The sequence below is a fragment of the Chelon labrosus genome (genome assembly GCF_963514085.1).
Source record: "Chelon labrosus genome assembly, chromosome: 13".
NCBI lineage: Eukaryota > Metazoa > Chordata > Actinopteri > Mugiliformes > Mugilidae > Chelon > Chelon labrosus.
The window spans coordinates 13838816-13866555 of NC_140346.1; the positions used below are offsets into that span (position 1 = coordinate 13838816).

The 27740-nt window shown below is 40.4% G+C and overlaps 1 protein-coding gene across 1 annotated transcript; it reads left to right on the top strand.

Moving 5' to 3' along the window:
- The first annotated feature begins 609 nt into the window (after positions 1-609).
- pipox (pipecolic acid oxidase) lies at positions 610-23170 on the top strand. The gene is made up of 8 exons (XM_084559417.1): positions 610-863; positions 3894-4042; positions 8122-8335; positions 12085-12267; positions 13020-13172; positions 15663-15812; positions 16752-16827; positions 21139-23170. The coding sequence occupies exons 1-8, from the start codon at positions 753-755 to the stop codon at positions 21267-21269; spliced, it is 1167 nt and encodes a 388-aa protein (XP_084415543.1). The 5' UTR covers positions 610-752; the 3' UTR covers positions 21270-23170.
- Positions 23171-27740: the final 4570 nt, after the last annotated feature.

Below are 27740 nucleotides of genomic sequence, written 5' to 3' on the forward strand. Positions count from 1 at the left end.
TATACTAAAAATCCATATGAAAAAAATTACTTCTCACTGTTCTCAGGTCAAATATTTATATGCGATTAATTTCGATTAATTAATTACAAAGCCTCTAATTAATTAGATTAATTTTTTTAATCGAGTCCCGGCCCTAGTTATTTTCCCTACTGTGACTGAGAGACACTCGTGTCCTGCCATGTTCCGTGTTGCCTTGTAGCACCGGTGCAGACACACACACCAACCGCTGCTTGAGGACAAAGACTGCTCAACTCTGAGCCTTAACCGGACTTAAATACCACTGCACCACTGCACTTTAGTCACATAGCTGTTTTCAATACTGTAAATGTGTGTATATATACGAGCTACCCCCCCCCCCCCCCCCCCCCCTTTACATTTCGAGTTTACAGTCTACATTTTATATTACAGTTTATATTTTATTTTATTTTTCTCAGTTTTACATTTACACTTATATTGTTTACTTTGTGTGTTATGTGCAATCATTACAGGTACAAAAATACATTTCACTGTCTATCTATCTATGTACTCCTGACCACGTACATGTGGAATCTACAACTCTAACTCAGCTCAATGGGTCTGTGTCTGAGTGGTGTATACGCCACACTCCTGAGAGGCATCACTCAGGGCACAAATCCCTAATGTTTTATTTGTCACTCCTCCTCCTGTTGAAATGGGCGGATCTGTGGGAGCGCACTGAAAAGCAGTGGCATGCCTGTGTATGCTGTGTGTAAGTGCTGCTTAATATAGCCAACATGTCTGCCAGCGGAGACTTTGACTGCATAGTAATCGGGGCTGGTGTCCAGGGCTCCTTCACGGCCTATGAGCTGGCAAAAAGGAACAAGAAGACTCTGCTGCTGGAGCAGGTGCGTCACACACAAGGGTTTTGTGCCATTAGATTTAGTGTTGTCAAGAACTTTGGACTGACTGGAGGGGACACTCAAGTGTCCAGACACACTGCATGTGGTTTGTTCCCAGTGCAGCATGACGCTGAGAAACTTTTTGTTTTATTATTGGAATAAAATGCCACACTGTAAAAAAGTTATGCATGGAGAAGGTAACTTAAGAAGAATTGAAACAGGCATATTATCACAGAAATGTAATCAAGTATGTAAAAAAGGGAAGAAAGTAATTTATTTACAAGCCTACATGCATTTTTTCATGATGGATTTATATGTTATATTTTTGACTGACTGAGTGATTTATGGTTTGTAAAACTTCAAAGAACAGTGAGACTGTCACCTTCATGACATCCTAACACTGCATGATGAAATGAAATAATTCAAAGAAAAAATAAGTGAATCCACACATCACAAAACAAGCTGGGACCCACAGATGTTTAGCATTTTTACACAAAATGATTTAAAGCACTTACTAGTCAGTAAGTGATTAACTATTTCAGCTCAAAGTGCAGATTCTGTTGGACTCTATAAGGCACCCTAATGTGTTCTTTTTGAATGTTTGTATTAGTCGGGTAACTCCTATCTACTGACATTAGATAACTGTGCAACATTTCCCTCTGAGATATAGCAGAGCAGAAGCGGAATGGGTCATAAGAATATTTGCAGAGCTCTACACTGATTAACTATGTGAACGTTGTTACACTTTGCCCTTGTTTAATTCAGTTTATTCATGAGTATATCAATTCAGTTAAGTTCAGTTTTATATATCTAGGGCCAAAACATAACATGTCATTTCAGGGCACATAGTAATATCGTAGATACATAGTAAGATCAAAACTTTATGATATTAAAGGGATTCCCTCTTGACCAGCAATGGTGACAGTGAGGAGAAAAAACAGAATCAGGCTGGATAGCTGTGTGCCTCGGTTGGTTGTGTGGGCTGGGTTCATGACCTGTGAAAGTTGTGTCTGTCTGCAGCTCTGCACTGGGCTGCAGGCAGCAGCTGGCATTATTTGGCATTTATACATTACTTGGCTCGGCTTCCTGTGTTACCTAATATGTGCTCAGTAGACCGCTGCGACGTGACGACCCCTTTTTTTCATTTATTCAGTTAGCTGTGAGGCAGTCGATGCAAATCATCACTGCTGCAAATATTATTCTGGGATCTGGGGGGGAAAAAAATGGGAATATTTATTTACTATTTCTGATGGTGCCCTTTTGTAAATCGAACTGAAAGGGACTTAAACTGTGTTGTTTCAGGAAATCCACCGAATGGGCTGGTCTTGCAGGAGGAAACGGTTGTGATCCGTGCATTGATAATAATAAATAATAAGAGCATTCCAGGTGGAGGGAATATTGCACGATCATCAAGATACTTGAGCGTAACTTAACTCATTAGTTTAAGCAAGGTGCTGCTTCAGCCAAGTTGGGAAAATTTAATTTACGTGATTTATTAGCACCCCTTTATTAAGGTGTTTTTGCAAGCAGCACAATTTTGTATACAGTAGGTGAAGCAGAATATCTAGTAAAAATACTTACGCTTATCACACTTGTGTCTACAACCAGTTAGGTAGGGATGCACCATCTGTGAAAATCAGAGCAGACACCAGTGTTAAAATTACAACTTGGCCAGAAGATGATACTGATGGGATTTCTGCAACATATTTTTAAGAAAAATAGCTGTTAGAAATATGTTTTTAGTATGCTATACCACTCTATAACATATTTCAGTACTAATATAGCCCAAGCATTTAGAGTAATTAATGTAAAATAAGTTACGCAGTCCACTGGACTATGCCCAATAGCCAGTTAATCACTGGCCATTTTTTATGGGATGGTAGCGCACACCAACAACAGCCTGATGACCCCTTCACATGCACCTTTTGGCCGAGCTAATGTTGCTAGCAGTCTCTTCTCTGTTACTTCTGAAGTTGTTCTACAAAGGCAGCAAACTGGAAAAAAACAAAAAAAAAAATGATAGAGCAAATAAAAATGATTGATTTCCTGTAAGGGCCAAGGGTATGGCTACATGAGCCTCCCAACTTTAAACCTATTCATGGGTTTCACCAGGTCCCTTTCCACAGGTGTTTAAAATCAAGCACCTAGATTATGAATGTATACTGCATGGTTCTTGATTAAAACACCTGTGGCAAGGGACCTGATGAAACCCATGAATAAAACCTAAGTGGGTGGCGTTAATATTTTGCCATACCGACGACCAAAACCCATAAAACATGCAGTTTAAAACAATTTGTGTTTTCTAGCATTTCAGATCACTGTTTTCTAGCAAAGTATGCATCTCCATGGCAACAACGTCAGATTAAAGTGTTACTAGTCAGCATTATGAATGTTTAACAAGTTAACTAAAGCGTATCTGGTTAATCTGTAAAAGCAGACGCCCTATAACTTCCTTGTGTCATTTGATGGCACTATGGCTATGATTCAGTATTAGCATTTGCAAGTGGTCAGAGCCAGATGCGATTTCTAGAGTCTATTGGGGCCCGAGTTAAAAAATTCCAGGAGGCCCCTCCCATTCAGACAAAAAATTGTGAAATCTAAACTTTTTTTTATTATTTTCAAATTCTCCTTATTATTTTAAAACCATTAAGATAAAGAGCATGCAAGGCTTTATTTATTGTCATGTCAAAATATAAAGAGTACAAAGAACCCTTAGAGGGCATGGTGTATCTTATCATTTTTAGTTATTTTGTAACTCACAGATATCACTATCAACCCTTTGAAAGGGTTATTGATCCCCTGGTCATGATAGGCTGGAGGTTGATTAGTTCTAAGTCTTTAAGCATACAGTCTGTACCAGATGCCACAGTACACCTTGTAGGGGTCTAGTGGAGTCCATGCCTCCACGGGTCAGTGCTGTTTTGGCAGCAAAAGGGGGACCAACAAAATATTAGAAAGGTGGTCATAATGTTATGCCTGCTTAGTGTATATATAGTGTGCGTTAATCCTGAGTCCAGATTTCCTCCTCTTTTCCAGTTCATCCTGCCCCACACCAGAGGTAGCTCTCATGGCCAGACCCGCATCATCCGCTACGCCTACGAGCAGGACTTCTATATCAACATGATGCGGGAGTGCTTTGAGCTGTGGGCTCAGGTCGAAAGGGAGGCGGGTGTCAAGTTGTACAGGTAAAGCAGTCAGCAGAATCGCAGAGAAAGAAAACCCATTAAACGGAACATAACCGGAACACAGAGATTTGTCACATTCAAGGTGCTATGTGCGGGCAACAGCATCAGCTCAATCTGCCGAAGCCAAAAATGCATGACTTTCTCATTACCTCGGGTATCATTAAATCACCTCTTTATAGCTTTGAATGTGGAGCAGGTGCTTTTCATTGTTTTTCATTCGTAAAAAAAGCAAAGAATTGTTGGTTATGAACGGTGGCTTCAGACTGTGAGCAACCTCCCGGCAGCACTTTCACTTTCCTGGTCGTAATTCCCTCTGCACAGCCCTGCTCTCACAGCCAGTGAGGTGAATAACACATTGATTCATTATTCATATCTCAGGGTAATGGTTCATGAGGCTAAACCACGCCCACACAATGTTCTGTAGAAACGCAGTGTTTTTCCACCATCAACAGCTCATGACTGATGGGTCTGCACCTGAAGGCCACCTGTGCCCTTGGGATGGTAAAAAAAAAAACTGTCTCACAATGAGAAATGGCAAAGCAAGGCGGGTGTGAGCAATGCCTCCACACTTCCTACACTGCTGCCTCTGGGACATATGGGGCCATCAAAAAAAAGGGAGCAGGAGCTGAGCTAAAATTTACCCATCAGCCTTTTTCCTTTCTCCACATAGATGACGCCGTTTGCGCACAGCCGCCAGCTCAACCTGCGCTTCTGATCACCTGATTTGTCAGGTCAGGCCAGACGAAGTATTATATTTATGAGCCTACATGCACTTGCATGGTCTTTCCTTCCTCTGTCACACACTCGTAAACACACCCAGGGGGAAAGGGTCATAAAAATTCTCTGATGAATGGTTAAAGCCTTTAGCTGGGTCCGTCTGTGCCTCATGGCCGCTGACAGATGTTGCGGCAACCGTTAGAAAACACTGCTGGCAAAGGGCAAGCAAGCCATCCATCAAGTTGATTGACTGAATCAGACCCTGTTTCATAACTTCTCACTCAATAACTTGGAGCTGCCGTGACCTGCTGCATTACTGTCCACTGGTTTTATGACATAGAGTCAAATGTCACTGTTTAGATACTTTTACTATATACATTTTGATTTTCATTTTACAGACGAGGGTCTTGGTTTCACAGATTGCCCACCACTTATAACTACAGCATATTGTGTTATCATTGGATTTGTTTCTGTTGGGCTTTTGTCTCTCAGCAAAACTAAGGCAATTGATGAAATCACCATTAAATATATTATGATTAATTATACAATAGTTATAATTACATATTCTTCAAATTAAAGCGTTTGGGCGGTTTTTATGCAGATTAACAGCTACGTAGTCACTTCATCTGAGCTCAGTGGAGCTCCTCCGGTCCAAAGACATGCGTGTTAGCGTACCTGGTGATTCTAAATTGGCTGTAGGTGTGAATGGTTGTTTGTTTCTCTGTGTTAGCCCTGCGATAGACTGGCGACCTGGGTGTACCCAGCCTCTCGCCCAGTGATAGCTGGGATAGGCTCCGGCGTCCCACCTATCATTGGGCAAGATGATTTTAACCGCTTATAAATAAACAAGTTAGCCTGCCATTTTTAGCTAAATATTCAAACTGCTGTTTGCATTACCTGCCATTGCCTGCCTTGAGTTTTCTGCATGTCTCATGTGTGCGTCTTCCTCTCCAGAAACAGGTGCACTCAGTCACCTGGCTCCTGCAGCAGGTGACTGAGTGCACCTGCTTCCACTTGCTCAAGGGAAGAGAGTACAAGGTCTAGGAGAGAAAGCCCAGTCTATTAGCAGCCAACTTGGCAGCATTTATGATATGTGTGTGTGTGTGTGTGTGTGTGTGTGTGTGTGTGTGTGTGTGTGTGTGTGTGTGTGTGCGCGTGGGGTGTTTTGGTTCGGTTTTGTTAATAAATACTTGAGTTGCTTTTAGAGTTCTGTCTCCTTGACTCTTCTTCCTCAGTTTCTCAGGAAACTGAACTACACACTCTTCAAGCTCAAAATGAATTTTAACTCAGTGCCCCAAGATGAGAAAGGGTCACAACATCTTCAAGTCTCTATTACTTCCATTCAGACTGTTCTTCTATGCATATAGCATTACCAATACCTGTCAACAAAATAGTTTATGAAGAGACCAAGAGCTGATTTACCTGCTTTCTAATCATGCCCAAATCAAATGTGTTTAAAGTCACTCCATACAGCTACAGGTCAGACTGACTAGAAATCTCACTTAAAAGCTGATAATTTAATTAGATTAAGCCAGGGGGGCATTAACTTTCAGGCAAAGATACATAAATGTCTGAGCCAAGTTAAATATATGTATAAAATCTGTAGCAATAGTTGAGATATTCCATCCAAAACACAACAGGGTCAAATTACTGGTGGCACTAAAGGAAACAATGATGGCTTCCCATTTGAATAATGGTGTCAAATTACACAGCAATTGAACATTCACACATATTAGATGTTTCCTTTCAGTCTGGACAAAAGTGGTGGATTGATAAGTACTGCCATAGTTAAAAAAATATATAATAATATTTTCCTCATGGTTTACAATGAGGAACTTAATATCTTCCTCACCAGGGTTTTAGGCTGATGTGGTAAAAAAGTCATTTTTTACAACTTTTATACTGTGGTCATAATTTCTATTGAATATAATGACACTGATTTTCAGCAAAGTAATTACGGTGTTCCCAAACCCTAACAAAATCTCATGAATTGTTTTGACTTTACTTTTAATGGGTCAAGACAGTCACTCCAATTCCATTATAAAACAAACTGTCAATATTAACAACACAATCCCAAGGTGGTGATCTTGCCTGGTTGTTTGCACCAATGCAGTTAGAAGTACTACTTCAATATCATATTAACACAAAGACAACTGTATGCTTTTTGTTCAGATAAGTAAGAGTATCTACAATCTTTGAATCTCCTCGATTGCCTTCGAGCACCGTGCTCCTGCTTTTCAATTACAAATTTAATTAAAGCTCCGGTATCAAAAGCAACTCCATCCAACACATTTCCAAGGCAGGCAATTGAAACAACAAGGTTAACAGAAAACATGAAAAAAAAAAAATCTATTCCTCTGATGAAACGTTGTAAACTCAAGGTTCATCTTCGCTAGATTTTCTTTATGCGTTCAGTCTGACCATTCTCTCAGGTGTCATGTAGCATTTCCTCTAATACAAGCTGTAGGTGTAGTCTATAAAGTTATATCACTTTATATGGTAACAATAATGCGACTGTAACGGAGGTGAAGTTGGTATTTCTATAAAAGCAAGAAATTATTTAATCATGCAAACTGGGGCCCAGAATGAATTTGCTACCTCTAATATTTCAGCAAACACCAATCAGCCACAACATTAAAACCACTGATAGGTGAAGTAAATAACATTGACCGTCTTGTGACAATACATGTTCTGCTGGGATACATGTACCACCCACCTAGATCAGACCAGGCACCCCCACCCCATAGCAATGACACTCCTTGATGGCAGCAGCCATCCCCAGCAGGATGCAGCCTGACACAGACACACACACAAAAACGGTTCAGGAACAAAAAAAAAAAAAAAAAACATGAAAAACAGCATGTTTTTTGCCACGTTTTTTGTCAAGGTGTTGATCTGGCCTCCAAATGCACGAGATCCCAAACTGATCAAGTATCTGTGGGATGTACTGGAACAAGCCTGATCCACAGAGGACCCTCCCCTCAACCCATAGGACCCAAAGACCCCCACTAACAACATTCTGTTACCCTCAGAAGGCCCATGTCCATTCTCTGATGAGTCAGAACTGTTTTTGGAGGCACAAGGTAGACCTACACAATATTAGGAAAGTGGTCATAATGTCTGATTGGTATATTACCAAACTCACCTGCAAAGCTAAAAAGGTATGCAATAAGGAAGGATTTAAGAATTAGCCGTGAATGTTGCTGTTATATTTTATCAGTATTTTATCTGTTGGTTTTGTTTTGTTTGTGTATTTTATGGAACTGCCACCTTTCACCGAGTTTGAATAGTCCAACAACACTAGTACAATGTAACATAGCAATGACCTGTTAAAGCTTCCTCCCCTGATCTCCCCCGCACAGACAAACCGGAATGCTGGTTATGGGGCCGGAGAAGAGTCAGAGCTACCAGCTGTTAAAGAACACCATGGAGAGGAACAATATTCCAATGGTGGTGCTAAACCACAACAACTTCAACCAGCATATCCCCCATGTCAACCTGGCTGAGGGCGACGGCGCACTGGTGGAGGTGACTGCTGGAGTTCTGTATGCTGACCGCGCACTAAAGACTGCACAGGTACAGCTTTAAAACCACACGGCAAAGCCCTAGGCTTGTTAGCTTCAGGAACAGATGTCATGATGAATTCTGTCCGAGCATCCGGCTGCCTTAGTTAATGTTTCTTTTAATAATGTTGCCCAAATTGATATGCAGAGTTATAAAAAAAAAAAAAATTCCAACTAGTAATAAATGCAATAAATCACCTTCAATCTTTAATGAACCACTCTATATCTAAAGTTTTCAAATGTCAAATATATTTAGAGTTCTTGGTAGATCTAAAAGTGCTCAGTGCCAGAAAGCCGTGTTTTGAATTTACCACTGAACTGCGGCGCACATATATGAAAAACATCTGAGAAGTGGAAGTAATAAAATGTTAAAGCAGAAACTTCATGGCAGCAGATAGAGAATGGTCGGGAAAAATACAAAGAAGTGGATAATTTAACATATTTTATGCCCACTGGTTTAATTTAATTATACCTCATACCAGGAGTACAGTATCTTTCAGCAATAAATTCACATTACTGGACTTTGTCAGCAGTGAGAAAAAGCACTGGAGGAGAACGGACTCATCCATGGCTGCCAGGTCAAGCACAAAACTCTTGCTTTGTTATTCTTAGTGAGTTGCAGTCTGGCCAGATCGTTCTGTCACATTTTGTGAAGCAGAAGTCAAAAATAAATTAAAGCTTGAAGTGAGCAGTAGGTTACTGAATTGTTCACTTAGCGCTGGGGCTTTTTAATAGCCTCTTGCTTTAACATTATTTTTAGTACGTTGTATTTGATCTGTCTAGTTACAGTTTTCTCAACAAAATCTTCAAACTCATACTTTTCATCTGTTCAAGTTTGTGATCATCGTTTACTGAACTGCATATCCTCCTTTTTCATTAAGCGGCTGCACACACAGTGTTCTTTGGCTTGTTCAGCAAAATTAAATCAACAGTGTAGCTCTTCCACTTGCTGTTCATCATGTATTGTAATAAGCATGTGTGGCATTGGCCCACGTAACCATAACACTGGTTGCAGTACAGTACCTGTGCAAAATTTGGACACATGCTCATTCAAAGATTTCCCATTATTTTTCTATTTTCTACATTCTAGGTATCAAAACCATTAAATAACACATGGAATTATGTCCATTTAAACAAAGGTACATATATTTTAGATTTTAGATTCCTGACAGCAGCCATTGTTTTCCTTGATGACAGTTTTGTAGTTCATTATCACTTTAAGTATATTATACTATACTATACTATTCTATAAGTATATTTAAATTTTGTATATTGGGGTTGAGCTTCCAAAAACATGGAAAAACAGGGGGACCTGCCTTAACAACACCACAGCTCGAATACAATAGAATTTGTGAGAACCCCATTAATGCTGATCCTTAGGAGTGTAACTGCAGCGATGAGTTCAGGGTCTTCTATAACATCCTATGCTGGATTCCACACTGTAAAGGTCTGGACAAACCAAAACGACACCACAGAAGTAGCAGCAATGAAGGCAGGCCGTATTGGCAGCACTTCATATTGGCAGCCCCTGAGTCAAGAAGTTGTGCTTGAAGTGCACAGCAAAGACTACAGCTATGTCAGCTACTATGGCTGCCTAGCTTGTACGTTCTGCACCAGTGCGAAAGTCGGTAACTCTCTATACTAGCAGGTAGCAACATTTGTCAATAAAAAAAAAAAAAAACAATCAGAAAAAATATAAGAGTCGTGTCTTTGTCGCTTTATTACTTTCATCACTTCCATTTCTCTTCTCATGAACTGCCTCACTAAGCTGAGCAACGCTAGTGTGATCAGCGCACACCAACATCCTGATATTAGCTGCCTAGGTTTGGGAGTCCTAAGGCTGTAAGGAAAACAAGTCTACAAACCTTGCAAGTTGCCTCCGGCCTTTTCAGCGTCTCCTGCAGCTGGTACGGGGTTGTGTAAATGTCAATAACCCCAAATGGAGAGATGATTCCCTTTGAAGGGTGTTCTGGGCCTTGGCAGCCAGCTTCTTCACAGCTTCTTCAAATCAAAGGTTCGACTGGGGAGAACCTGTAAAGACATGTTTCTACTACATGGTCCAACTACAGTTATTACACAGTGTTGTAGGTAGTTCATTCATTCAGGTGTGAGAGTCAACAGCTTTAATTTTTAAATCCTGTGCAGACTTTAAGTAATTTAATCATACTTTGTTTTGGCTGTGGTTGTTTTTAAAGTGCTCTAAAAAAAGTTGAGTTGAGTTGAGTAAAAAAAACATTTACCCCTTGAATGCTTTTCCCTTTTACTGTTTTTATAAACAGAAGCATGATCAATATATTTTGGCCTTGTACACCTGGACACTTCAGTTTTACTCCATCCCTCTTTGCAAAGCTGTCTGGTTACACAGGGATCTGGCCTTTTTCAACTTTAGCCACAAATTCTGTTTTAGATTGATGTCTGGTCTTTGACTTGGCCACTCCTGAACGTTCAACCTTGCTCTCTTTAAGCCATGTCTGTGATTCTGCTTCGGTCATTGTGTCGTTGGGCAATAAATCTTCTCTGATTGTTCTCCATGATTTTTCTGTTTTTTGCTGCATTCGTTTTACCCTCTACCTTTACAAGTCACCTAGGCCTACTGCAGTGAAGCATGATCCTGCCACAAAAAAATCCTTTTATTCACTTTGGGGATGGTGTGTTTGTGCTGATGTGAAGTGTTTGGTGCCCGCCATTGCATATCGTCACCAAAACGACTTTGGAGTCTCCCACATCACTTTGGGTGAATTCTAGTCGAGATTTGATGTCTCTTTGCCACTCTCCCTTAATGCTTTGACTGGTGAAGAACCCGTGCAACAGCCGTTAAGTGTCTCCCATCTCAACTGCTGGAGCTTTTAACTTCTTCAGAGTTTAAGTGTCTTAGTGACCTCCCTCACTAGTCTCCTTCTTGAAGCAGGTGTCTTCATATTACAGTCACTTGAGACACATGCTCTGTACAGACATTATCTCCATTTTACAAATTGCGAGACTACCAGCATCAATTGGTTGGACCTCTGTTGAATTAGGTCACTTAAAAGGAGGTAAATACTCATGCAACCACATAGTTTACATTATATGTTCTTAATTAAGTGACATTACTTCAGAGGAATAAGTTTCTTGGTAATTGTTCCGTTTTAAAAAATTATATTGATCATGATTATGTTTATAATGCTTTTAGGAAAGGAATTGTGTTCAGTATAGTTTGGGAAAATTTAGGTGAATAGTTTCAATGTAGTATCATATAGTAAAATGGTTGTTGTAACTGAAGTTCTCACACATTACAATATACACCGATCAGCTACAACATTAAAACCACTGACAGGAGAAGTAAATAACATTGACCATCTTGTGACAATTTAATGTTCTGCCGGGAAACTGCCGGGACCCAAAAGTAAAGGCTTCCAGTCTGGTGTACTTACTTGACTGAGGAAGCAACCACACTAACTGCTACAACACGGCATCTTTCTTTTTCAATGCCCAATCTATGATTAACAAATTTGCTTAAGTGAATTACATCTTGCTGCAAATAAACGTATCCAGGACTGTTGCATTCTGATAATAATACTGACTTAGCTTCACTCACTCATTATGCCTTTTGAGCTAGCAGGCAGCTCACCACACAGCCACGGCAGGATGACTGCAGTAAGAGCAAAGGAGGGGTCAAGCATTTACCTCAACTTTTCTGTCTTTCCGTTTAACATTATTATTTTAACTTCTGTCTACATGCCACGCGATGTAGATGCTAACATGCCTGTTTATCTGATTTCCCAGGGACTTTTCCAGAAGTTAGGCGGAGTCATTAGAGACCAAGAGAAGGTAACGGACATCAAGCCTGGCCCTCTTGTGACAGTGTCAACCTCTTCTGGTGTTTATCGAGCCAAGGCGGTGGTGATCACTGCTGGACCCTGGGCTAATAAGCTGCTGGCCCACACTGGCTTACAGTTGCCACTAGAGGTATTTAAACACTTTGTGTCATGGACAGTATATGCAACACTTTAATGATGTCTTAAGGGGTATTAGTTTTAAGGAGGCTAACATACCTTTTAGCTAATACCAAAAACTAGTGTGTGGTATGCATGTGTTTGTGTATGTTTTACAGAGTAGAATTGGCTGCACGTTTTGCATACTGACCCAGTACTGCATCCGACTGGGTGGATCTTGCCCTGCCTGCCCTTTAAAAGCCCACTCAAAGTTGCATTTCTCCTCCACATTTACTCAGCTTAGGGGCGTAAGTCAGTAAGGGAGTCTTTGCTATCTTGCAATATGCCACACAGCCTGAAAAGAGAAGGTGACGGGAAAACAAGCAGACAGCTTTTAGAGCGCAGAATTGGAGTTGATATTGGAATTGCATTATTCAGGCAAGATGCAGGCTAGGGGAGCTGGGGATTGCCATGCCTGAGTGGACTGCTGGAAAAGCAGCGGCTCTAAGGTCATTGGCTCACCAGAGCACTTCTGTCTGACTTTCATGGTCACACGGAATGAGTGTACAGAGGGTTAGTTCATTCCTCTGAAAGCTCCTTAACAACGCGTCCTTTATTGCAAATCTCACATGTGCATAATTTATACATGCATATGTGCATTATATTAAATCCTAATTTTCACCTTTTATTTGACTGAGGGTGGAGTATGTGCAGTTATGCATGTGCATATTTAAAGGTTTGGCCAGCACTTGGATTCCACTTGGTTTTGTTGTTGCACTACTGCAGGTGACGAAGATGAATGTGTATTACTGGAAGGAGAAAGTTCCCGGTTCATATCATGTGAAGAAGCGTTTTCCCTGCTTCATTCAGACTGAGGGTATGGAGTCCAAACTGCATATCTACGGCCTTCCATCCAACGAGTACCCAGGGCTGATGAAGGTATGTCACAGTAGTAGTATCTTACTGGGTTTATTATACAACGTGTGAGTTTAAACCATTGACTGTAAACCAGGACTGTGCTCAACAGCTTTTTATCGCATGAAGGTACATGCAGACAGCATCAAAAGATCCAAAAATGTGACTCATAAAGTACCAAAGTAGGTCTTGTGCAATCAGTCAAAAAATGTGCAGGGGAGCTCTGCGTCCAGTCACTGCTGAAATCACAAGAAGCCCGTTTGAACATGTCGGAGGATAGTGTAGTTTATCAAGTTTAGAAAGACCTTGTGTGCTCAGCAGCTTGATTGCAGGGAGTGTTGTCTTTAAAGCAAAAAGGGGTTTGACTGAAGCAGTTTCACAACGTGGTTTTACTGGTATATTGCCGGCCATAAATTCAAAGTATGTTTATTCAGAAAGAATGAAAAGATTAATGCAGACGATTGTAGACAGTCCTCTATACCACACTTATACCATCGGCAGGATTTTATGAGCAGATTTACAGTAGGTAGGTGATGGAAAAAGACATTCACCAGTCCGTTATCCTTCAACACATCTGTGTTCACATATTTATCTGCAGTTTAATATTTAATAGCTTATTTGTTTTAATTTTGAGTTAAACAGTCATTTCATGTATGACTAGAGGGATTGTCGCAAGAGTAACCAATCATTTATGAGGGGGTTGTAATTAGTAGCTAGTCAGGGAGGGGAAATTATGCACATGCTCACAACGGCACTGAAATTAATGAATATCATGTGCCATTAAAGCCACCATAGCATTCATTCATTTGTAGAGCATTAAACTGTTTAAACACGTTTTAACTGTAGGATGGTCACAGCACCTCCTGGGGTGGTAGGTGCATCAGCGGCACTTACAATTCATACTCTCAGATTGATTGTCTGGCTGTATTGATTGATACAGCCAGACAAAAGAAGCAGCAGCCAACATCTAAACATGGTCATTAATAATAATTAATATTAAACTTAGAAAAATTCAGATGACTTTTAATATTGCCAGTTCAGATTAATAAAAAAATATTGCTGGGGAAAAGGATTTAATTCATATTGCTGGTTGCGCTTCCCCTCCATAGATCTCTGTGACAGAACTGAAGCCAAAAAAGTACAGAATATAAATCCCGGTCAGTGGACGAAAGGAGATTATATTGAAACGAAAAGTAGCGCATCATAATGGTATTAAAAGTTCTTACGCTGAGCAAATGTTTTCCTTTCAGCTGATATAGAATTCATGACTATTAATACATGTTTAATATTAATAAAATAAATCACCCTGAAATGGGTTGCTATGCATGATAAGTACTTAAACTGTGGATTCTTAAATTATTTCTGGTTATGCAAATGTAAAAGATACATAAGTTCTACATTTTCTTTTTGATTTGTGAGATGTTTAATTTTATAGTATATTCTCCGCTTTTTCGTATTTCCTCCCCACATCGATGCTCCTATTGCTTTGCTGCGGTTATTGCTGACCACTTTGAAAACAGATACGTTGCTGTGAAATGTGATTTGTCGTACATCAATACGAGGAGGAGTTGACGTCATCTGATGGCACATCCCTATTTTGGATATTATGGTGGGCTAGCAGGAGCTCACGCTCTAATGACAGACCACATGCAAAGAAGCAAGGGGACAGATGGTAATGAAGTGTTGCATTAGTCACTCTGAGACACAGAGCTACTGTATGAACGCTACGAAGCTGAGGATTGTTGCCATTACTCTTTTTTTTTTTCTTCTTTTATAGCATGAATCTGCCAGGTAGTGTTTTGAAGAAAGAAAATCTGTAGTTCTTTTAATCCCTCAGGCTCCTTGCTGTGCCTCTAGTCTCTGGGTGAGACTGTATGTGTCAAACCTGGCTGACGGGAGCAGCACATCAAAAAACAGCTTTGTAAATTTGCAGTATTTGAATGACTGCCATTCTATCTGGCAAAGGAAGTCTGAATAAATAACACAGATATCCGAAACATTTCTTTCTTCCTCTATTAAGTTGTTTGCACTTACCTGCAACGTCACCTCATTCGTGTCTAAATAATCCAGCGTTGCATAAACAGGCTGGTGCAATTATCTGTCTGCAACCTTCCTCGCCGCACTGCATCATGGCGTGATAATTGTAGAGAGGAGCTGTTGAATAAAGTGCTACTGGTGGAAGTGGGTTTGCAGCAGGCAACTGAATGTGGAGATGCAGGATGCGTCTTTGGAGTTGTCTATAAAATGACAGTAAAGACTGTAGCAGATGTAGCTAATGCACGCCTTGCATTAGACAATACAATATGTCCAAATGCAGTATTAAGAAAAAAATAACAAAATAAAAACATGCAGATTACAGAAATTCACACAACACAATAAGAAAAACATGACGTTATATACTGTAATACCAGGATATTATTTTTACTGCCAATGCTTTTTCTTTAAACAATGCAGATTTGCCACGCTTTTAGTCTTTCATGTAGATCTAACATTGATGTTGTCATTTGTGTGCAGTTATGTTACCATGTTGGCTCCCCAACGGACCCAGACCACAGAGACCAGCAGAGAGACGTTACGGATCTTGACATCCTCCAGCGTTACATTACCCGCTGTTTCCCTGGCTTGGTCCCTATACCTGCCGTGGTAGAGAGCTGCATTTATACGGTACGGGTCACACACTGCACGGCCATCCTGCCAGGTGGTTATGGTTTATAGTTATCCGTTCCTGCCTGAATAATAATCTTCCAACCTGCTTATGATACCCCTAGTGCCCCTGTGCTATTACCAAATTATTTGATCCATCACCCACAACATTAAAACCTCTGACAGGAGAAGTGTTGATGTTCCTTAGACATGTAACACCCACCTAGACCAGACCAGGCACCCCCACCCCATAGCAATGACACTCCTTAATAAACTGTATTTCGTTGACCCCCCACGATCCTTCACAGGACAAGCTGTTACAGAAAATGAATTAATGAATGAATGGATGTATTTTGTTGACCCTTTGACCCTTAGTGCAAAATGTCCGCATGCATACAAGATACAGTATATGAAATTGTTGTGCAGATTGCTGGTTATGTTTTAATTTATTTGCTGTGTACTTTCAATCTTCCCAGAAGATCATTCCACTTCTAACCATCTGCTAAATTACCGGTGTGTTGTTGTTTCCTGCCCAACATGCTCATATTGTCATAATTGTTGCAGACGCTTCTCTGGGGCCGAAGACTTTGCCCTGTTTTCTTTACACTGCATGCTTTGTTTCCTCTTGAGCCAGCCAGTGACAGCGCATTTATCATCAACGGATTATGGGAAATTTGTTAGTAAGCGGGTTGGACGGTTGTGTGGAGTGTGTAAGTTTAATTTACTGCAGGTTGTTACTGAGGAATTATGGAGAATTCTGTGGTGTTTGATTCTGTTTGGTCTATTTAGAGCGTCTTTTATCACCATAGTGTCCTTGAGGAATGAATACTGGAATAAAGAGACAGAAGTAAGAGTGCTGGAGCACTCTTGAATAAATGTGGACAAGAGCTGCGTGTTTGTCTAAGAATTTAAACACTGTCATTTTCATTTTGGACTATTCATGTCTTGTCGTTTTTGCAGCTAACGCCTGACCGTCATTTTGTGTTGGACTGCCACCCTACCTACAGCAACATCGTGATTGGAGCAGGATTCTCAGGTACAGCACAATGCAGCACTAAACAAGTTCAAACAAATGAAAGAAAATATACTGCATGTTTGGGATCATCTAAAGTTGAGTGTTAGGATAGATTATCCCAATACCATAGCCATTTCCCATCCTATTAAAACATAACTCTTCTTTATACATATTTTTATAGAGAATTCATTTAAGATTGTTATTATAATTGACTAACAACATTACCAGAAGAAAATTTGAAACTAAAATTTTGCACAGCAACTTTCGTGAGTGCCCCATGTGGACTGGGTAAATTGCAAAAGAAAGTTATCGTCCTATAAATGGACGAAATCACTGCTGTTCATACACAGTCGATGACCATTTTGAGCAGCATGGCTACTGCCGGTCGAACAGGAGTTCAAATCCAACCTCATGAGCTGAGAGAGCGGCAACAGAAAATGTCATGTTATCTCATATCTCTGTATCTGTGTCATTATGTTATTATGGTTAATGGTTATTATGTCTGTGCCCTGGTCACAGCTGGTGAATTTTTATTTATTTATTTTTTTGGTTGTCTGTCTTTTCGTCTCATTCTCATAAAAGCACAATTTATTAAAAACACCTAAAGGGAATTTCTTTACATGTGGCACAAACATCACCTGGAAGCCAGGATCACAAAAAGGTCACAAAGCTAGTTTTTGGCCATCAGTCAAGGCTGTTAACGTTCATTATGTCGAAATCTATTGAAATAGAATGAAATGAGGAACTGCTGACTGTTCACAGTGTATCAAAAAGATTAAAGAACAACATCACTAACATCATGGTGTTTGACATAAATGCTATTATTTTAGAGTTTGGACAGACAGATGCAAACTGTGGGATAAATTACAGGATTATTTTAAAGGATTATTTTAAAGCAGGGAGTTCTTGAGCCCATCTGATTGAGCCAACCATACAAAATCCTGTCCATTTTTCAGGATACTTTCCTATCAGCTTTCAAACATCACTGTGGATATGAGTAAATGAATAAAAAAACAACACAGTAGCTTTAGAGTAATGCAAGATGCGCATAAATAGCTCTGAATGTTATTTAATTAGTAGCAGTGACAATGTTAATGTCAATGAATGTCTAAACAAAATGCCATGACAACCGTTGTATTATAATTATTCATTTGGGACCAAAGTGTTGGACTTGTCCAAGCATTATGAGAATGAAAGAAACACCTGGATTTCTATTGACAGGTGAGTTATATGTCCCACTTAACCTCACAATTATTTGTCACAGGCAAAATGCTATGAAAATAGTTTGCTAAAAAAAAAACACATACAGTGTCTTGTGTTTTCGAGCCAGTGATGTGAAGTAGAAAATGTCAGTGTCAAAATGAAAATGTCAGCCACTCGACAAGAGGAAGAGTGGAGAGTAGCGTCTCTGGCACCGTGTACGCCAGATGTGTGCTGATGAGTGCCAGCACAAAAACAGCAGTAAAGTGCATTACTTGTTCTTTCCTCATCGAGGAGGAACACGGTGTTCAGTGAGTAGTGTATGTGAAGCCTAGACACACAAAAAAAGAAGAGGTAGTAGTTACCATCAGTAGATGTAGCTCTCAGCAGAAAAGGACAGAGCCAGCCGTTCATCTGTAAGAGAGACTTTAAATTAATACAAATATTGTTTTCACTAAAATATGCTTTTCCATTTCATCAGTTGGTTTTACTGTAGCGACAGCTCGATGTGCATGACATGGCGAAATTGTTGTACTGCGCTGATCGCACCTGCTGACAGTCTACCTATATGAAACATGGCCTGCCAGCATAAAGTCTATAAAATATCAGAAATACCTGTGAATATTTGCTTATAAGGAACAGAGATAGATTTCTACACAGCTAAATTGGAACATGGCGTTATGAGCAAATCAAAACTGAGAAAATCATTAGTCCCATAGACTTCTACATGTTCTATTCGTACTACTACTAATAACAGTACTATAATTAATTGGTTTTACATTGATTTTCTGCCTACTCATTTTACCATCTCTTTAGACTACTGGTTATGAAAGCTGACATGTATTTTGGGCGCAGTAGGGGCCCAACAACAATTATTTTTGCCCTGAAGCCCCCCCAATTTGTTAATTTAACCTTGGCTGCAGAATATTCAGAGTCTAGCTGGGGACGCCAGGGACATACAGTAGATCCTTAACTTTTAATTAGATGTTCTTGTCCTTTGTGAAAGGTGAAAGCACCTGTTCTTTGGGTTTACATTCATGTTTTTCCTCTAATTAACATGGCGGAGAAAGGCAGACTCGGCTCCACCTCTCCTCGGCTAGACTTACCTTCAGTGTCTCTTGGCGCTCATCCATGTCTACATGCAGTGGTGTCCTTTACCTAATTATAAGCGTAATTAATATCCCGCTCACGGCCCTCTACTTTCAGAGGAGAATTCACTTGCTGGGATAACAGGGCTAAAATGGAAAAAACATCTTGGACAAATGGATTGCACACTAATAATTTTGCAATGATGACTCAAAATGAGGGCTTTTCTTTTGAATCCAACTTTTGTTTTATGTCATCTAAATATGCTCCACTACTGCTGTTCATGATAACAACCTGGATTAACATTGGTAACGCTATTTAATTTGTGAACATTGCCTATTTTCAGGTTTTCATCTTTTTTTTTGTTTTAATTCTACTAGAAGGTTCAGCCACTTCACTGACCAGCGGATGTGTTTGATCATGTAGGAGTAGTGTATACTAGGGGTACATTTGTATATTTGTGCATTTGTGCAATGTACTTATATCAGGGGTGTCAAACATACGGTCCGTGGACAAAAACTGGCCTGCCAGAGGATCCAATCTGGTCCAGTCTGCAATTTTTCAATAAAGGTGTCTGCTATACTCAATTTGTCCACTAGGGGTTGTACCTTTTTAGTAAGAGTTGTGGATATAACACAACACTGAGACACAGAACTAAACACTCGATGGCAGCAGTGTGCAGAAATTGCACTTTTTTTTCTTAAGAAATTACGAAAGGGGAAAGTGAGTTATCATTATTTATAGGATATTTTGCTATTGGTCTGGCCTGTTTGAGATCAAATTGGGTTGTATGTTACCCCTGAACTAAAATGAGTTTGAACACCCCTAATGTAGATTATGTATCCTGTCATGTTGATGTCTTAGTTTAGCCTGTTAGCATGTTATTATCGCCAGTTAACACTAACCAGCTAGTGAAGATGTATTTGTCTTAAACCAAAGTGTTGAAACAATGTGAAATTTTAATCTGTTGAAAACAGACATTCAGTTTCCCTCCAGGATGAAGGCTTTTTACTGGGTAGACATTGAGTTTTGTTCTCACAATTATAAACCTGCTATCATTTAGGCAAAATTTGAATGTTAACTTGATGATGGTGCCAGTGTTAAGTTCATAATGGGTTATTACATTCCATAAATATAAATATTTAATGCTCCAGCATATTTAGCGTGACTCTTCCACTCTAACCCTAACACATAGTGATATATTGGTGCATTCAGAAAAAGTTTTCTAATCATAAGTATTACTGGGATGATGCATGTTTAGCAGCCAGTGTTATTATGCATGTGCTCGTTCCCCAGCTTTCTGCAGCAGCAGTGAAGAAGCAGCTCAGAGCCATATTGGAGAAGTTCACAGGGCTTATCCATAATACAGGAAAAAAAATGTGTTGCCTTCCCCCTTTCACTACGTGCATTTGTCATCAAAGCCCGGCACAAGTGCTTTAAAGCAAGCACTGGTGGGGTTGCCATGGCTACAAGTCACCCCGTGGGTTTGGCCATCCATTGAGGTTTTCCATTCTCCTTCTTTGGCAAGATGAAAATTCACATGGCCAACTGTCAGAGCCAAGCTTTTATAACTTCAAAGCCAGGCAGAATCCACAGGAGCACCAAGACCTTTGTCAGATGGCAGTGTGCTGCATTCCTCAAGCCCTGTTGACATTCACGATTTACCTCTTAGACCTTAGCAACAAAGAGATCCAAGCTGCTGCATTTAGAAAATAGTTGGTCTTTCATCTCACCCTTGGGCTCAAGCATATGAAGCCATTTACTCAGAGAAAGCATAAATCTCTCTTAATTTAACATTTTGTCCTGGTTCACTAAGCTGAAAAGATGCCCAGCAACAGACGTTGCAACAGCTTTGCTCTTCTTCTTTACTCATGGGGCTCAAACCTGTCATCTGACTCAGACCAAGACCCAGAGAGGCAGGCTTTTTAATAACGACAAGGCCCAGGGCATTTGCTTACATTAGGACATTTATTCGTCTTAATTGGTTTGATGACCTACGTACACGCTTTGCTCAATATAACAGAACAACAATGTTCTTTTCTTTAGGTCATGGCTTCAAGTTCGGACCACTCATTGGCAAGATTCTGTCTGAACTCAGCCTGGGAGAAGTGCCCTCCTATGACCTTTCACCTTTCCGAATCAGACGCTTCCTGTCACAGACCAAATCCGCTTTATAGAGCTGTGTTGAAATGATCATGGTAAACTAAACACACTCACACGATGACTGTATGCTTTGTCTGCTGTATTTGATATAGTCAGCTGGGGAGATTTTTCAAGCATCATGGAATCATTTATTTTATTCATGTTCAGTTAGGTAACTGGGCGATTAAACCAGACAAAATTCAGCCGAAACCAATAAAGAGCAGTTTCCATAAATCTAAATTCTAAAGTGCAAAAGTGTGCCTTTGTGTTTAACTGTGTAAATTTCACACATTTGCATTTTCTCAATACGGTGGGACCTTTTTTCTCACTGCATGAATATAATTTTTGCAGAATAGCAGAATTACTGAAGAGGACAAATGTCATTGACACTGGTCAAATATTTGAACACAAGCATGTCGATTTCTGTCACCAGAGAGTAGTCTACCTCATCTGCATATGGAGCTACAGAAGATGGTTACACTCATCCTCATAACTGTTGTTTAAATACTGCACAGCTCACAATCTAACACACATTTTACACATTTGCATTTCAGTTTAGCTTTTCCCCAATGTAACTAGGAATGAACTAATACTGACTTGACATTAATCAACATCCACACTGCATTGAAAAATTCTGCAGTAATTGTAAATTCACCCGTATGTGATAAGTGTTAATAAAACCTATAATCTTATTGGCTTGTATCCTGCATCTGTAAACCTCCCACTTGCTGACTTCCCAGAATTCACCAAGAACATTTCCCTGTGTGAAGCCAACCGCACGCTGAGGCTTCGGAGGTGGCCTATTGCCTGGCTCTATTTCCCCATGTACCAGTAAACATTTTAATCACTAATCAGATGGCCTATTACAATGGATGCCAACCAAGGCCATCAGTGGGAATGGGAAAATTATGCAGCGAAACAGCAGATTAGCGGGTCATTTACTCCCTTACCTCTAAGTGACTTCAGATGGATTGCAAAGGGCTATTATGCAAATTGCAAGAATTAGAAGTACATTAAACATGCAAATGCAAATACTCAACCACCAATAATCGTCAAGCGGAGCCAACTGAAACACCTCTCTGGAACAATGTCTGGCTTATAAAATCATATTTTTCTTCCCTCTTCTGCTCATAAACAGTATTAAGGGTACAAGCTTTGGACACCTAAGTGAAGCTGTCTCAGTTTCAGTTTGTCATATTCATCCAAAATGAATACATAACAGCACTGTGTGCAGGGAACATTACACAATGAGAAAATGATCAGCTTTGCAGTTTCCCCTCCACCCTACAGAACATCCCAGCATTTAGAGCTCAGTGTTATGGGTTAAAGGTTCAGGCTAATGTTCACATCTCCAGGATGTAGAAACAGACAATATTTGTTATCACCTTTAGTGGTGCTATAGTACTGTGCTCATAGCTTGTTTTCCTGATGTCAAATAAGTTAATAAATAAAGAAGCTCTGGTTACGGGATGGGCATATTTTCAACAAGACTAAAAATAAAAGAAGCTTTGTGTCTTTTGTGACTTAAAGATTCAACATTTATGTCGTGTTTATTGTCACGTCCACAATATGCTGAGAAAAACATACAGAGGTGTGAAATACTGTTTCTCTTAGTCCCACTGTGCTACATAAATGCTGACAAGACACACACAATCCTATAGCCGCACTATTTCACTACTCCAACTACCACCGCTGCAGTATATTACAACACAGAATACAAAAAGATTGTCTCAACAGAAACGGTCACTTTGGGCAAAGACTGTTGCTGCAGACTGTAGCGGCTGTGAGATTTCCAAAGACTCTCTTGATTCATTTGTTGTAAAAAATAACAGCTATGAATAACAACAGATGTGTTCTAGTGAACGTGGTAAAGCTAGCGTGAGAGGTTTACTTGGCCACCCTGGGGTACTGTGTATATCCATGTACTGCAAGGTTCTAACCGAAGGTGTTAAATTTTTCTTTATTACGATTACATGATCAAATAATATGAAATATTAGAGAAAAATAAAACTACTCTTGGTAAGTCAGTATCAGTAAGTTAATATTATGGTATGCCAAGTCAAAATTGGAATTGCAAGCAATTATAATAACGAGGTCTGAGTATCCCCGCTCAATTCAGACCTAGAGCCACACAGACTCAATGAGAGCACCCCGGTATATTATGAAACCACATCTTCAACAACCAAAAACCAAAACACAAAATAAATCAATATAAGCTGTCAGCAAGCCACAAGCATTGTTCAATATGTGTTTTAAAGATGGGTGATACTGACAATACAAATTGTGGTGTTTTGTGCCATTAAAAATACCAACTTATATCAACAGTCAACAATATCAACTTATCACATATCAGCACCATATGGCACTAAATTGGATCCCAAAATGTTACTGAATTTCAATTCCATTCAGTTTTCTTTATATAGTATTAATAACAATCCAAATAACCTTTAGGCGCTTTGGAGAATCCAGAGCCTGAAACCCAGACAGAAAGCAGGGTGACAACAGTGAGACAGAAAACGAAAGACAGCAAAATGGTATAATCCAACATGTCCTTGTAATTGGTGGAGGTAGAGCAGGCCGTAGTATTAATAAAACGAAAACTTGAGTGAGTCTGGCGGAAGTGTGGCCAGATCATCAATAACGTAGCTCTGCGTGCCTCCACTCTCGGACCGTACTGCGCAGACTCTGGCTCCAAAGTCGCAAGATGGCGCTGCCCATATCCCTGGGAAAACAGCGTCAGTTTGGAAATTGCAAGGAAGTGGGGACACGCCGACCAAAATGATGTGATTGGCCCAATCATAATCAGTTCCCAAACAGACCAACTTTCCACCGCAAAATATTAGCAGGCAGAGAAAGCCTGGCTGGCTTCCAGGTTATAAATCTACTGCACGAAAAATTGCAGAGCTTCAGAAAAATATCACCTAAAAGTATGCCTAATTCCACATGTGCCAGGCTGTCTATCAAATACATTGAGGTCTGTTAATTGAGGTGTGAATGACTAAATTGCGTCCAAATTGTGTGGACACCGAAACACAATGAGACTGGAAGTGATGGAAGAAATGTTTTGCACTGGGTCAAATTTATAGCAGTGTCTTTGCTTGTCTCACTCAATGTTGTTAGGGCAATCTGACACTGCTGCCATGGAAGTTACAGACCAGAGCTTGAGACCACAGGTGGCATTTCCCCTGAATGTTGATGCATATTTAACAGGGCAGCGCTACCCGAAGGAGTCGTCACAATAAGGTGCATAACCCAGAGGAATTAGAGGAGACAGCTTTAAGAGACTCATAGTGAAAGTTGTTTTTCCCACTGGTCACAGAGGAGTGTAAAGATAACATATGTGCACAATTATGGCTAGCACAAGAGGAGGCCTAGCTCCCTGAAGTGTTATTTAATGTGATGGTTCAAGGAGGCCATGTTTGGCTTGACTGAAGAGTTGAAAACGCAGCTGTGTTCCATGGCGCAGGGTTAAATGCAAAAACAAACGCAACACAACACAAATCATTCAGATGTTAAAGGGTTCAATATGTAATGATTTTAAGGGAGTCATCCTTCTTGATAAATTAGAAGATGAATAAAAGGACAGTTTAGACTTTTGATCTCTGTGAGATTCAAATATGAAATAATTTCACAGCGTGTGAATCAAGTTGGGTGTGTTTTGCGTTTACAGGTTTCTCTGATTTCAATCACAAAGTAACAAGTAAAAAAAAAATCCATATATACTGTGTATTCTCATTGTTGTGCATATTAAAGTCTAGGAAATGGAAATTTTCTATATCTCCTATTCATATGACTCTAAACACAACTAATGGTTGGACAGTGCATAGGCAAAGCTGTAGATATGCACATGGTCCAGTGGCTAGGTATGTGAATAAGTTCCCAGATTCTGGTGATCCTCTGACGGCAGCGCTGTAGCTCCAAGGCCTTTTTCCAAACACTCCTACACAACCCCACTGATGAGCCTTGACATGAAGTCAGCCCTCCAGCTTCTGAATCACCTGTCCTCCCCAACACCACCATACACTGCAGAGCTTTGTATGCACATGCAGTTGCTATTACTGAATCACAACCTGACCTGGACCTTGGAAACAACATAAATCCAGCTGTACACCAGAGGCAATGCTGGCCAGCCCACCGGTCACAAAATAGTTTCAGAGTACGGAGACATTTTGACCAGTAGGAACACTGTGAACATTACTGAAAACTATTCATGACAGGATCAGTGAAACACCCAGAGCAACCAAAAATGTATAGACAATATATACATCTATTCCTATGCTTCAGCAGATACAACTGAAACTGCTGCGCTTAACACCAATAATGATAAGTGTAACATTAATTGTACTGTACATTTTTCTGGCAGGTATTTTCAGTTTTGTCATCTAGCACACCAGAACTTCTGCAATACCGGGATTTCGCACAAGCCATCTGCACTCTCTCCTGTCGATTCATAACAGCACTTAAACTACTTAACTTGGAGGGAGGTTGATCGTCTCCGTCTGTTCTCACTGACATTATGCAACTTTACTGACACCAAAAAGGAATAATAAAAAAATAATAAAATATTGGCAAAAATTCAAATACGAATATCAAATAACACAGATCAGCCACAACATTAAAACCACTGACAAGAGAAGTGAATAACATTGACCATCTTGTGACAATACATTGTTCTGCTGGGAAACTTTTGGACCTGGCATTCGTGTGAATGTTACTTAGACCTGTACCACCCACCTAGACCAGACCAGGCACCCCCAGCCCATAATAATGACACTCCTTGATGACTCCTGACATAAAAACACAAAAACAGTTTAGGAACAACTCAAAAAACATGACAAACAGCACAAGGTGTTGACCTGGCCTCCAAATTCACTAGATCCTGAACTGATCAAGTATCTGTGGGATGAACTGGAACAAGCCTGATCCACAGAGGCCCCTCTCCTCAACCCATAGGACCCATAGGCCTGTACTAACAACATTCTGTTTCCAGACACCGCAGGACCGCGCCCATGAACCTTGACCCCGAATTTTAATCAGTTGTACCAGTTGTGAAAGCTAGCCATGTGTGCCAGTGGGGTTTCAGCTGTCACTCCCCACCCAAGATGTGCTGTCAAGATCACATAACCCATGAAGATTTTCAGTCTCAAGAGGCAGAATAGTTAAAACAACTGTCCAATTACTTTGAGGGTGTACAAGATGTTTTAGTCACGCTGAAACCCACCCCCTGTATAAGTGAAGCCCTGCTGCAGCCAGTGACCTCAGGCCTGTAGGTATGGCTGTATTCCCATGGCTTCCTCCTTCTTGTTGAAAAAGAACCACAACTGAACGTCTCGTCCTCCTAAACAGATGACAGTTCAGAGGGGCTGTCAGCTGTTTGCTTGACACAAGGTCAGAGTCAACGGCTGCGAGTCAGGCAGAAAACAAGATGGACTGTCAGCCAAGAAGCCCTAGGGGAAAGATGGAAACTGCAACCACATTTGGAAGGGTAATGAGCTCTGTGGTGCAGCCGTCAAGAAGAAGAAGGAAAAAAAAAAAAAAAAAACACTGAAACCATTGCATGTTTTTACAGCATTTTCTTGTCACTGTCTCACTCCTGGGGAAAAGCTTACATTCCCACCATTACTCCCTCCTTCCATCATCTCAGTCCACCTGTCTTCAGTGCTCCCTCCCTGCCAGCAGAGATGTGCTACAGTGGCTGAAAGGCCAATTTTCCATCATTCAGCTCATGAATACTAAACGGTCTCAAGTAGATTTTATTAAGAAGGTACAAAGGTTGCAGACTGTAATCTGCAAATTTTCACCAGCCAGAGAGGGAAATCTGGGAAAACAAGCCAGAAGAAGAGGAGGGATAAAAAAAAAATGTTTCATTTTTAAACTAATCCAAATAGAGAAAGGCTGTGGCTGTTTATTTCAATTGCATTCCAAACGGAGGCGAAATACGAGGTAAGACCCGAGAGAATTGTAGGTAATTGCCATTTTCCCGTCCTAGAAGTGCTGAGGCATGCAGAACAACTTTTGACTTTCTGAGATGACACCAGAGTTAAAGCTGAGCAGCCACTTGCCTGCTGTTTGGGATATTCCCCTATAGAAGAGCCACAGTGAGGAAGAATTCACTGTAACGTACAAGCTCCACAGACGACCTGACCTTGGCTCCGGTTGCTTCCTGCTGGCTTTTGCTTGTCAGGGAGACTGTGTCTCAGGCGGGGAGCCAAAGATGAAGAGAAAGGCGTATTTGACCCGTAAAGTGAAAACTGCATAAGACCGCCCTTGAAACCTCCACACAATTTCCAAGATATAAAAAACTGAAAAGGACTAACCCTCCACAACTGGCCAGCAATGGGTGCTTAATTAAATGTCCTAAAGTGTACATATATTACAGAAGAGCTGAATACACGATAGCAGTGCGTGTTGTGCAGAGGTAGAGTTGGTACACGGTTCTCTTACAGTGAATCTAAATTATGGCAAGAACCACTCAACCATGTAAAGAGAAACAACATTTGGAACAT

Coding starts and splice junctions, on each gene's coding strand:
- pipox (XM_084559417.1), top strand. CDS start 753: ATGTCTGCCAGCGGAGACTTTGACTGCATAGTAATCGGGGCTGGTGTC. Junction 864..3,893: donor AGACTCTGCTGCTGGAGCAG/GTGCGTCACACA, acceptor CCTCTTTTCCAG/TTCATCCTGCCCCACACCAG. Junction 13,173..15,662: donor AGTACCCAGGGCTGATGAAG/GTATGTCACAGT, acceptor ATTTGTGTGCAG/TTATGTTACCATGTTGGCTC.